The sequence below is a fragment of the Parus major genome, chromosome 5 (genome assembly GCF_001522545.3).
Source record: "Parus major isolate Abel chromosome 5, Parus_major1.1, whole genome shotgun sequence".
Lineage (NCBI taxonomy): Eukaryota > Metazoa > Chordata > Aves > Passeriformes > Paridae > Parus > Parus major.
Window position 1 is genome coordinate 18,570,431 of NC_031774.1, and position 12,848 is coordinate 18,583,278.

Below are 12,848 nucleotides of genomic sequence, written 5' to 3' on the forward strand. Positions count from 1 at the left end.
CGACTGCCAAGTCTAGAGGCAGCTTTTCCTATAGATCTTTAGCCAGTGCCATCATGCAGTAGGGATTTAGCATGATCCTGACATTACATTTACTGCAATTAGAGACTTCTCTCTAAATAGAAGAATACCAATTGCTTGCTCTTTCAAATGAACTTATATACAATTGTTTCACAACACTTCCCCCAAAATTTACATTGTTTGACATAACACACTTTATCAATTGAAACTAATTATTCTGGAATATGGAAATTAAATTGTGCAATGCAAAACAGCTGCAGGAAATTTAAAGTCTATTTGGATGACAAGGAGGAATTTTACAGATGAACCAATGTGAATGGTAGGCATGCCATCCTGCACAGTCAGAATGAATGAAAGTTTCGTTTTTATCGGTTTTTGTCTAGAATGGGAATTGAAATAAGAGTCTAGTGTTCACACAGTAAGGTCCTATTTGTCTCCACAGAGTGCACCAGGCTTCTGCAGAGAATTTGTCAGACACACAGAGTAAGGGAAATAACTATTCATTGTTGTACTATGTCCCTCACTTGGCTTTGGTCCTAGACATTTTCTCTGTATGTGTAAGAAGGAAACATGCCTAAAGACTTTGAGGTTATTAGTTTTCAGTGATGTTTCAGTCAGACCTTTATATAAAAAAGTCTTGGAGGCTGGGACTCTCGCAGAGTAAAATAAGAATTCCTACTGCTTCTTAAAGACAGGAAGACAAAAGGACATGTTATGTCACAGACCTACCAAATTTCAAGTGAGATTTAGATAGTCTAAATAGATAGATAGTTTAATGGAAATACATTGGCCAAAATATTTGATAAGAATTAAAATTAAAATGACCTTACCACATTCAGGATGATGTGTTGACCAAATCCCATCAAGCTGACAGTAGGCAACACGGCTGCCTTTTAAGCTGTAACCTGCGTTGCACTTGAAGTAAACCCGGGCCCCGTATTTAAAGTCATCTCCTTCCACAATACCATGAGCGGGAGCACCTGGAGTCCTACACATCACCACTGACAGTTCAGATATTTCAAAAAAATCCACTTTATTACAAAAACAGGACTGTGTTAGGATGATTCTTTACTAAGAACATAGAAAAACCAATTACAATGGATACAGGAGTCAAAATTAAAAGACCAGTGTATGCTGATCTTTAGAAAGTTGTTTAGATGTCAGCTCTACACACACTTACATCCCAGTTTTCAAAACCTATCTAGATCTATTAGGTTCTATAGGATTTCTCTGAAGTGTCACATGGTCATGTGCATAAGTGTTTGAATCATTAAGGCTCATTTGCTCAGAATATGAGTACTTGAAATACTTGCCATCTTAACAAGGGTTTTGAATGAACTAACATGCTTGGCCAAGAAAAAAATCTAGACCCTTAAAAGCCTTATACTGAATTTCTTTCAAACACCCCTGTACATTTTGTGTAGATTTTTAGATAACATCTCAGAAATTATAAAGCATCATTATTTGTGTAAATCAAATATTAACATAATTACACTAAAAAGGAACCTTGATATTTACTAAAATGGGATATTTACCCTTTCCACAGGATTTGTTCTATTGGGAAAATACAGATGATGTTCTATATAACTACTCTAAACAGTAAATATTAAATTAAGCATCAAAAGCAAGATTTCTCTGACAGCATCAAGCCAACCATGCTAAGGTCCACCCAGCACAGAAACCTGTCCAACTGTGGTAAACAGTAGATTTGAAGGAAGGACTAGAAAAACAGAACAAGCATATAGAGTACTTTCCTGGCATAGTCTGTCAGCATTCAAAAGTCTGAAGCTCAAGGACTACCTGAACTACAATGGTATTTTTCGTATAACATACCCTGCTGATATTTTAAAAACATTTATTTGTCTTTGTATTTTCTAAACTCAACCACATCCTCAGTGTCCACAACATCCTGTGGCAATGAGTTCTACAGACTAAGTGGAAAAAATGCACTGCCTTGTTTAGTTTTGTTTCTAGTCTGCCACCTGATAATTTTATTTGATGCTGTACTTTCTTTGTTATGAGATGCAGAGAATGTCCTTGTCTTGTTAAATTTCTCCAAGTCACTTTTTAAGGCCAGTTTCTTGTATGCAGAAATTACATACATATTTCTGTAGGCAATGTAGGAAACACACAGTTTAGTATCTACACTGTTACACATCTCTTTGTCTCTGGCTTTGCCTAGGCCCTTGTGAAAAACTGCATGGAAGAAGATTCAGTACAAGACATAGATATACATATGGGTTTTTCACCTGTCCCCTGTGGTACTCTGCTGACAATAAATAGATCAATGCTAAAGAGATCATACCTACTTTATGCTTTTAGAATTTGACTTTTCTGTTTTGCCTCATAGACAGTTGCTTGATAACCTGCAGACAAATTTTGATACTTAAAAAACTTTCAGAGGAAAACTTTTCTAAGGCCTCTGTCCTGTAATTCTTACACAGAGCATACATAAATGCATCCATTTATATGGACTGTGGGCCATCCAATGATTCACATAAAGAAGACATCAAACAACGAGTTGGAAGAATCATTTGTGCACTAGTGAGCAAAGGTCTTGGCAAGAAAAACTGTCAAATAATTAATTAGTCCATTAGGCCTGGACTATAATGCTCCTAATCAAATCCCATCCAGTTAGGGGAGGTCAACATTTCCTTTTGGCTCCAAGTATTCTTCATCAATGTCATCATTAGCAAAAAAATAATGCTAAAAATTTTAAAAAATAATTCCTAGCCCTTGATGTTTCTTATGTGAAATATAGACACACAAACACACACAAACACACACATATGTATATATATATATATGTGTGTGTATACATAAGCATGTAGATAAATTAAAGATAAATAATAGGAACATAGAATTTCTAGATGTTTTAAATTCTCAGAACACTCATCTTCCCACTCATGATCTGTGTATTCCCAGTCACTCCCTCCATATCTTTCTCTGACCAGCAATCCATTTACCTACACCTATTTTTCTCTCTTTCAATGTTAAATCACACTCAGCTTGTCAAATGAGAAAACTAGATGAAACATCTGTGCACCTCTCAGACTTCTACTTTTTTGTCATAAATCCAGGTTTTCTGCTTTACTTATGGTCCAGTTCAGCTCTGCAGAACAAATATTTTGGTGCTTTTGTGTTTTAGGTCCATCCAGGAAAAAAATGTGACCAAGTTACACTTGCTTACTAACTATAAGTATCTGTTCTTGTTCAGTCCCTAAGTGCTTAAGAGATTTAGTTTCTCATCCTTTTGATTTGTTTGTTGCCAGACTTTCTTTAGATTCTATGTGCCCTCGTGAGCCAGCTGGAACAACTCTGGTTTTATTTATGATGTAAATTCAGTATTTCATTCACTATTCATTTAGTACTGAACTATGGCCTAGAGCAGAGGACGTGGAGGCAGAAGGTCATGAGATCTAATCATAGCTAACAAGCTGTGGTCATAGGTAGGTTGCTTCATCTGCTGTATGTGACAAATGAGAGCACCCCTTTCATCACAGGGATGTTACAAACATTAGATCATACCACTTGTGCCACAGAGCCATTGAGGGTTTCTCTGATGGCAAAACACCTTAGCATTATTAATAGATTTGTCCCTTTTGTTACCCATGCCTTTAGCTACTGGTTGTCTGTTCTCTTGTAACACAGGGATGAATTTGCCACTGGAGACAGAGCCACTCCATTTTTTTTTCCTATGGATCATTTTGTAAGCCCATTCTTTCTCTCTACAAATTAAATGTGGTTTTGAATCTTGAGATGTTCCCTGTATCTCAGTCCCAGAGCTGAGGTCTCTGTTTTCAGCAATATTATCTAGTCAGAAAGTCTCATACCATTACTCCAGTACCTGCTTCTACTGCTTTGGCTTGAGCTCTATGGGTCTTTTCTTCTTCAGTTTGACTTGCCTTTTATACCTTTCACCTAATGTGTTTCAGGGAGCTCTTTGGCACCTTTCCCCTCTACTTGTGAACACTTCAGACAACGGAGTTTTGAAGAGTTATTATGAAGGGAGTCCTAGCCCCCATGTGTTTCATCCAAGTTATCTTATTTTTTTGTGGATAGCTTCCCATCAAGAGTGAATTTCACCGGTTCTTATATCTTTCAGAATGGGCAGTGTATTCCATTGAATTTTCAGACAGCCTTCTTTCTCTGAGATATTTTATTGAAGTCTTTCAACATTCTCTCCTGGTGTACGACTAAATCCACCTCTCCAACAGACATTTCTCAGAAGTCAAAAAGAAAGGAAAAGAACATTTTGTAAATGTCATTCATACCTAGCTCTGCCCTCTGGATACACATTAGTCATAAAATCCAACCACATGATCTGACCCACTTCTCAGTTTCTAAGCTTTCTAAGGTATTTGATATGATTCAGATTCCCTTGCTTAGGCAGGATGGAACTTATCCTGCCATCTACTGAGTATTTCAGTCCTCCTGTGCATGGTCCAGCAGAGAGGGCTGAATCCCCCTCAAAACTCTCACTCACCTCCAGCCATCCCCATCACAGCTTGTATCCACCTCCAGCTGTACCTGTGCTTGGTCTACCCTGACTTCTACAGCACAGACAGGGCTATGAGCTGTTTGGACAGCACTCCCTTGGGAAGCAGGTGGTGGGCTGGCCAGGAGAACTCCATGAGCTTGAACCATTCCTAGGCTACTAGTTAGACTTCTCTGCTCCACATAAAAATAAAAAATAAAAAAAAAAATAATAAATAAATCAAACAACATTGCTACTGCCCTGTGACTCTGGCTTCCTGCCTTTGGGGCAAGTCAGATGTGTGTCAAATGCTTGACTTTTGCACCTTCCTCTTGAACCAAACTCACCAGGAACCCAGAAAATGGACTAGGTGTCTACAGAATTCTACTATGAGGTGGTGATGTACAGACAAATATGAAAGACATTCATTGAGGTTTTGTCAAAAAACATCTTAGCAGCCTGGAGACTCCATGAGGGTCAGGCTGATCCCATTCTTCCTGCCAGTAGATCTACAAAGGTCCTGGTGAATTTATATCTAGAAAGGTGAAACTAATGTTAGGAAAAAGTAATGCTGAGAGTGATTAAGAGCTAAGAATGACCACTCTGCTCATGCAAAAATTAAAAACTATAATGATTGAAAAGGTAAAAAGAGAAAGGATACATTAAAATGTTTAAATGAGGACAAAGAAGTATATTCAAACAGGATAAAATTAGGAACAGGATAATTCTTACTCAAAAAAAAAATTTATAAAAGTCTCCTTGACAAATTTTGGAAAAGCATAGTAAGATGTAAGTAGAAATTACATGAGTCTCATCATCTGAAAACTGAACCTCTAGATAAAAAAATATAGAGCAGACTTTGTAGGGAACAGGGCAACACCACACACACATCATGAGCAGATAAAGGTTTGTTTGTTTTAATTTTTTCCTTATTTTGCTACACGGTGTTGCTCCAGGGAAGTTCCACAATTAATCTAATCAGGCATGTAGGTAACTCTTGCCACTTCAGGGTCTGAGGTAAGTTTTGGCTTGATACAGCTCTGTACAGTTCATAAGAAAGCAAAGTATGAGAGGCAGAAATGCTCAGTTGTGACAGCCCAGCTGTTAGATAACAAAAACAAGAGCTGCCTCAAGTCTTTGTATCACAAACTCACACATTCCCTATGAAACTTATTATGCTTCTTGCCTCTTACCTTGGTGTCTTGGGAAAAAGACAGCAATTTCTGTCCCATATGAAACATTAAAATGGCTTCACACTTCATGGATAACTTTCCCCAGTCTGAGAAAAACTTGACTAGAGAAACAGTAAGTTCCTGAATTTTTAAGTAAAATATTCTATTATTAATAATAACAGTACAAATTCCTTTCCATTTTAAATTATATGCAAGATACATTCCTCAGATCAGAATTATCTGCCAATTAGAAAGAGTCTTTGGGCTCATTTTATCATCAGTGAGATAAATTAGATGATCTCTTGAGCTACACTTTTCTCTCTCCAATATCCTTCAAATAGTGCCTGATGGAACTATCATTTCCTTTTGTTCCAGAGTCTCTTCATTAAATGAACACTATTTTTTTCTGCTGCCTTCCTCTCACCCACTTTGTTAAATAATATATAATCCCTCATACATACAATTTATTATCTCTATATTCTGCACAACCTTTCAATAATATATCACATGCCTGAAATAAATCTCATTTCTCATTGCTGGTACTAATAAAAGGTTTATATTCCCTTTTTTTCCCTTTCCTGAAATTAGGTGCAAGAGCTTGCATGGAATTTTGTTCTTCATTTGTTTACAAAAGTTTTTAACATTGCTACTTACATATTCCCAAGTCAGAGTTTGGCTTTCAGGCTGACCCGTGCTAATGTATATAGCACATTTTGCCTATGTAGTATAGCTGTGAACATTTTTTCTAGAATCATTGTATGGTTTGGATTGGAAGGGATCTTAAAGATCATAGAGTTAAAACCTCGTGCTATGGGCAGAGAACCTTCCATTAGACCAGGTTGCTCAGACTGGCCCCATCCAGTATGGCATTGAACACTTCCAAAAATGGGGCATCCACAGCTTCTCTGGCCCATCTGTGCCAGTGCCTCACCACCCTCACAGTAAAGAATTCCTTCTTGATATCTAACCTAAATCTACCTTCCTTCTGCTTAAAGCCATTCTCCCTTGTCCTATCACTATCTGCCCTTGTAAAATGTCTCTTCCCACGTCTCTTGTAGCTCCCTTCAGGTACTGGAAAGCTGCTATAAGATCACCCCAGAGCCTTTTCTTCTCCAGGCTGAACAAGCCCATCTCTCCCAGCCTGTTTTCCAGCCCTCAGATCATCTTCCTGGCCCTCCTCTGGACTTTTTCCAAGAGGTTCACATCCTTCTTGTGTTGGGGGCCACAGAGCTCGTCTAGGTGCTTGAAATGTTGCTTTTGCATAAGCTGTGATGGTGTGCTCAGTGGAGGCCAAACACTGAAAATGGTCACAGAAACTGCACTTGGTAACCAGCAGGGGAATAAGAGCAGCTCCTGCTGTTACAAATCCTAACATCTTTCTGCAGAAAAAGAGAAAGTTATGGACTTATGTTGGAACCCCTGGGGCCACCATGCTACCCAAACCAAGCCTGATAGACTGAAACTGAAGAAATGTAAATAACTATCCTCAAAAAGAGGACATTTTGTCTGGAGGAAGCCTAAATTACATTCTGTTCCCCAATGAGTGCTGTCATTACCCTGTATGCTGCTAAAAGTTACAGCAGGCCCTGAGCCAGAAAAACGCCTTCACAGGGATCCTGAGCATCGGGATTTTGGATCTGAGCTCTGGATTTTTATGGTTTCACAGCAGTGGCCAACATGTGCTCTGGAGCTAGAGGATCTAGAAGCATGAGAAATGTGGCTCCATGATCCTGTTGCTGGAGGGAGCACAACATGCAGAGTATGTGGAAGTGACTTTTTTTTCGGTCTCTGTGATTAGGAAAACAAAAAATATAGGAAAAATCCAGCAGAAAATAAAAATTTCTTTGAAATGTACTGCTATGAAACCATTCTAACAGAAAACTCCCAGGCAGTCCCACCTACATGCACTTCATCCAGCTCACTGATATTTGCAAAGGCTGCCTACAGCCGAGCCTGCTAAAGTCAATAGTGGTAAATCCCATCGTTTGCAGTTTTGACTGTAAGTCTGATTTGATCAAATTCTTTTCCTTGGTTTAAGTTTTGTTTAGAGGGCTAACCTGATTATCTGAGTATCATTACATAATAGTAAAATCTGTTTTTCCAAAAATTTTTATACCATTAGCATATCTGCATTTTACTGCTGGGGAAGCTACAGCATGGAGTTATCAAGTGATTAACCTGAAGCAGTGAGTGACTGGCAGACCTAGGAACAGTCCTGTCATCTCCTGACATTCTTACTACATTTACACTTAAACTGGCCTGAATTTGTGCAGGAATCAGCAGCAATTATTATACCATTTAGTAATCTACATACTATTCTCAGCAGCAGGGGTTTTTTCATCAAAAGGCAATGGAGCCATAAGGCAGCAGATAGTTCAGAGTGTCTGAACACAAAGCATGTGAGTTAAGGAGGGACACAGCCATGAGCAGCTCAGCAGCTAGTGGTGGGTATTGTGATTCCCTTTGCAAAGCCACACATGTAAATAGCTCTTCTGAATTCAGATTTACAGAATCTGTAGTCTTCCCTCATAACAGTTTGTTTCCTAATCCTGGCCCATGAGCTCTGTTGGTCTATGTAAATCTCTGATACCATTTATCCTGTGCATATCCCTTCTCTCCCCATCATGCATCCACAAGGTGAGGATGCCCTGGGTTCTCACAAGGCTGGCTGGAAGAGAAGAACTGCCATGGGGGAGGACTCAGATGGTTCTCCAGAGACATCCTCCTTTTGCAGCTTGGCATAGCAGCCAGAGATGGTTAATGCCTAACACACAAGCCCACAGAGACTAACTTTAGCCAAAAGCATAAGGACATTGGCTGTCAAAATGTTTTTAGAATGGCTGTATCCTTCAAGAGGGAATGAGGGGAGGGATTCTTGGAGGCCAGGCTCAGAGTGCTCAGACCTGCTTTTCTACTGCTTCTCATAAGCAGTGCACAGGGCTTTCAAACCAGCATATGAGTTTGGCAATGGATTTGATAAAATAATCTGCACTTGGAGATGTCAGGCCATCCTGCTATCCTGAGGGAGAGTGGCTCTGCACCCTTCTCTGCTCATGAGAGACCTTCTTGTATTAGGTCACACACACTATGAGGCAGGAACCCTGACTCCAGCTTGATTCTTTAGGAGTCCCAGTGTTCTTGTCTGGCTCCTGTCTGCCTTCAAGGTCCTCAGCATGCTGGGATCATGGGCATATCATAAGTCTACCAACAGCAACCTAGGATTTGTAGTGCCTCTCAGAGCAAACTGTGTAAACTGTGGTGGGAATGTCTTCTCTGTGATACTGCTGACACTCTTCCTGAGCCTACAATTGTTTCAGCACAGGCTTTGTCCCTACAAGGAGCTCAGCTCACAGTGATGGTACTTACACTCAGGAAAGAGCCTGGCATCTTCTGATGCTGTTCTCAAGAAAAACTCTCAGCTCAACATCTCCTGAATAAATGGAGCAAACACTGCAGGATCCAGCATAAGGAAACTAACATTCTTTCACCACCTCCCTGAACGTCCCACCTCTCCTACACTGGAGAGCACTGATGACTAAGAAGCCACATGAAGGAGCCCAGCTGTTCTGCTCCAGATTCTGGCAAGAGCTGGATGTGAATGGGAGCCAGAGAGGCTCGATGGCATTAGTTTTGCAATGTGATCTTCATTCTTCCCCACAGCAGAAACAGACTGCTGGGAGCTGAACAGCTTTGGAGGACAGGTGGTCTTGGTCAGGACTCTGAAAAAAATGCTTTCTGGGGGTGGTGTGTGTTTACACAGGCAGTGTCTGAGGGGGCTGGTGATGACTAGGATGCTCGCTTGTCTTCTTTGATTCCACTCAAAACTTTTACTTTTTGGAGCTGACAGGCTCTGCAGTCTAGATGAAAAAAGAATGTGGATGCAACTTTTAGAACTAGAAATTAGAAGGGGGTGAACAAGGAAAGCCAAGGGTCCTAAGGTTTGGATTGAAAATTAATTTTTTTAAAGCAAAACTCTCATAGAAGAGAGCAAATGCTTGGAAACACCACAGTAGATCCTATACAGGAAAGAGCATGGAAACAAATGTGGTAAAAAGGTGTTCACACCTGATGGCAATGTTTTCTGAACAGCTACAGCCACATATCAAAGGAGCTCTGCTCTACTTGGTCATATCTGTCACCACAGACTCAGCAATGAGTGGGTGAGGCTCTAGGCAGGGGCCTCAGAGGTACCTCAAGCCTCTGTGTTATCACAAGCACTTAGCCAAGGTTAAGCTCCACAAAAGTGCTCATGTCATGGTGATTGCAATAGCTAAAAGAGCCCATATCTCTCAGGAACTTGGCCTTTGGTATCAAATACAAGTCCTGAAGGAGTAACAATTATTCCTCAAAAGTGTGCTCATGCATTACAGTAACCTCCATTTAGATTGCTGGCAAGGGAAGATTTTTGATAAACTATGTCTGCCCTCAGTCAATTGTGTTTCAAAAGAGAGGAGACACTCTAACCTCCTTCATGTCTCTTGTGATGTCCCAGGACACACCCTCCACCTCCATGCCCAGCTCCATGCAGAAGTGCTGGGACAGGCTATTCATTACAAAGATCTCTGGCCTTAATTTATCCCTCATGAAAGTGTCCTGCAAGTTCAAATCACCTCTCATTGTTGCATTTTGCCAGTCCTCACATTAATCTTGGAAATGTCAAAGGAAATCATAACATGAGCAGCTGATCAATGAACTCCAAGAACTAGAGAGTAGGTTTCTAGTCCTCTCTCTGGGCCTCTTTGCTTTTGCAGTAGTTCCACCAGCTAGGAATAATTACACAAAATTATGACGTAATCCCTACTGAAACCCAAATCTTTTCATTCCCTTCCAGCCAATTGGAAGTGGCCCCTGATGTTTTCTAACTCCCTGCCTCTGTGAGTGAGACCGTATCCATGAGAAAATATGCTTGGATCACTCACTGTGATTTATTCATCCGGAGGCAATTTGGAGGCTGTTGCTTATAATTAGCCACTTGATCTTTATCAGCATTGTTCTTAGCCCTTAGAAAGCTGTGTCTCTGGATACAACCTTTCCGGTACTTGGATGGCCTATTTAATTATACAACTGGACCTGTTTGTGCATGGGATACTGGAGTGAACAAAATCCTAACAATCCTCAACATTCATTTTCTGTATCAGTAGCAAGAACTAATATTTGTCATAAGTTCCCTAATGTGTCCCTTGGAAAAAATCACAATATCGTCCTGCAGGGGAGAGCACTGTCTGCTCAGGGGGATTGTTATAGGGCAAGAAAGAAGTGGATATTTTATACATTATTATATCAAATTACAATTATTACAATTATATCAAATTACAAATGAGACAGTAAATAATCTGAGGTGTTTCATTGTGGAGATGTCATCTTTCCAAATAAATGGGGACAAGCCTAGGCAATACTGGATGAAAAAGGCACTCTAAACAGATGCATATTGCTGAGAAAAAATGTTTCTGTGTGCACATTAACTGAAACAAGAGAACAATATTTAATGATACAGATTCATCCTGGCATAGCTGACAGAATATTTCATTCAGCCTTTTGCAGGGATCTGAGCTGAATTTCATAAAGGAAGGAAGATCTGGCATTGCCCATTTTAGAAAAAGAGAAGGAAATTATCAAGCATTGAGATGAGAGTATAGGGAAAAGAAAATGAAGGGAACTGAAAAGCAGAAGAGTACTAAGGAAGTAGCAGGGCAGTTTGATTGGCTGTGAAATGCAGTTTCTGAGCTCTTGAAGAAACCAAAGTGGGAGTCATAAGAAAGAACAAGTGGGATTCTTCCTGGTCAGTTTTGTCATGATTCCTGCCTCCTGGGGCCATTCTGCCTTGGCAGTGTTTTGCATCACCAGCAAACAGCGTGGAAGACAATGAAATGATTCCCATGAAGGGAAGTGTGTAAGGTAGCTGCCTCAGAGATGTTTGAGTGTAAAATCCTCAAGGAGGAACTTAATGAACTTGGGGGGAGGGGAAAGGGAAAGAACAAAACTGTAAGCATTGAAGAATGCTGATTATTTCAGCAAATTTTCAAAGTAGTTTTAAGGTTACCCCAAAGCACTGCAAGAGCTGCAGTCTGTATGCTTGCACCTCGTAAGTACAAACAGTGTATCAGCAGTCTTCAGAGATGAATAGAAGGATGGGGAGGGGGGGAAGAAAGAAAAAGAAAAGTCGTATTGTGGGAGAGTTCCTGCAATTGAAGCTTACGATGATGTGTTTTCAGGCTATAGACACTGGCAACAGGCCAAGCAGGAACAATTATGACCTATTTTGTACTTTTCTTAGGGTTGTGCTTTGTTTCAGAAGGGTTAGCAGTTGCATCTAAGTCATTACTGTATTTTGAAGAGGTACAGTTGGTGTTGGCATCTACTGCAGGGTGTGGGTGGTTTCTGGGTTTGGGGGCCTCCTTTATGTCTTTGGTGCTGTTTATGGTTTATTTGGGTGGAATGTGAATGGATTATGTTTATTCTTTGTCTTTTCAGAGACTTGGTGTTGCTATGGTGTGGGACTTGTTTTAATTCTTGGAGGTAGTTACTGGATGCTGATAGTTTGGGGTGGCTGCCGTTGATAGTGGGATATGTTTTCTGTTCAATCAGATTTTAGTGGTGTAGCTATGTTTTATTCTTGAGGGGTGAGGATGGGTTTGGTGGGGACTGTTACTAACTTAATTTGTTGTTTTGGAACTTGTGCAACAGTTATCTGACAGGGTGATTCAAGCAGTTTAAGGGTAGAAATCAGAGAATAGTTTAATGTAAAATACTGCCTTTGGGAGTTGGAGGTATAGGTTTAGGTTTAAATCCTTTATTTTCTGAGGTGATTTGTGGAATTCTAAGAAAAGTTGTAGTCTTCACTCATTGGTTCAGAAGATGAATGGTTTTTTCTAAACTATTACAGTATTTTTAGGAGCATTTTGTTTTTCTAGGCCTCCAGTAATGGGAAGAGGATTAAGAGGGTGGTGAAGTAGGTGAGGGAGGCTATCTGGCCAACAATGATGAACAGTTGATGCAGGCAGAGATCCCAAATCTGTAATCTACCCTAGACCCTTCTCTCAGTTCTTCTAGCTCCAAAATACCCAAAAGTTACATCTCCTCACACTCAGCTCAGAGGCAGAATGCATCTCCATCAGCAACTTAACAACTGTATTCCAGCCCCCTACTCTGTGATCTTCACAAAAGGTGGGGGTGAGCTTGAA

The 12,848-nt window shown here is 40.1% G+C and overlaps 1 protein-coding gene across 2 annotated transcripts in view; it reads right to left on the reverse strand.

Annotated features, from left to right (window-relative positions):
* The window catches only part of PAMR1 (peptidase domain containing associated with muscle regeneration 1), a 56,604-nt gene that overhangs the window by 9,932 nt on the left and 33,824 nt on the right, over positions 1–12,848 (reverse strand). The window contains exon 7 of one of the 2 annotated variants that reach the window (XM_015632001.3): positions 849–1,019. The exons of the other annotated variant lie outside the window; for it this stretch is intronic. Coding sequence (XP_015487487.1) covers positions 849–1,019 — 171 coding nt within the window. The remainder of the gene's footprint in view (positions 1–848; positions 1,020–12,848) is intronic. 2 annotated transcript variants of the gene reach the window in all.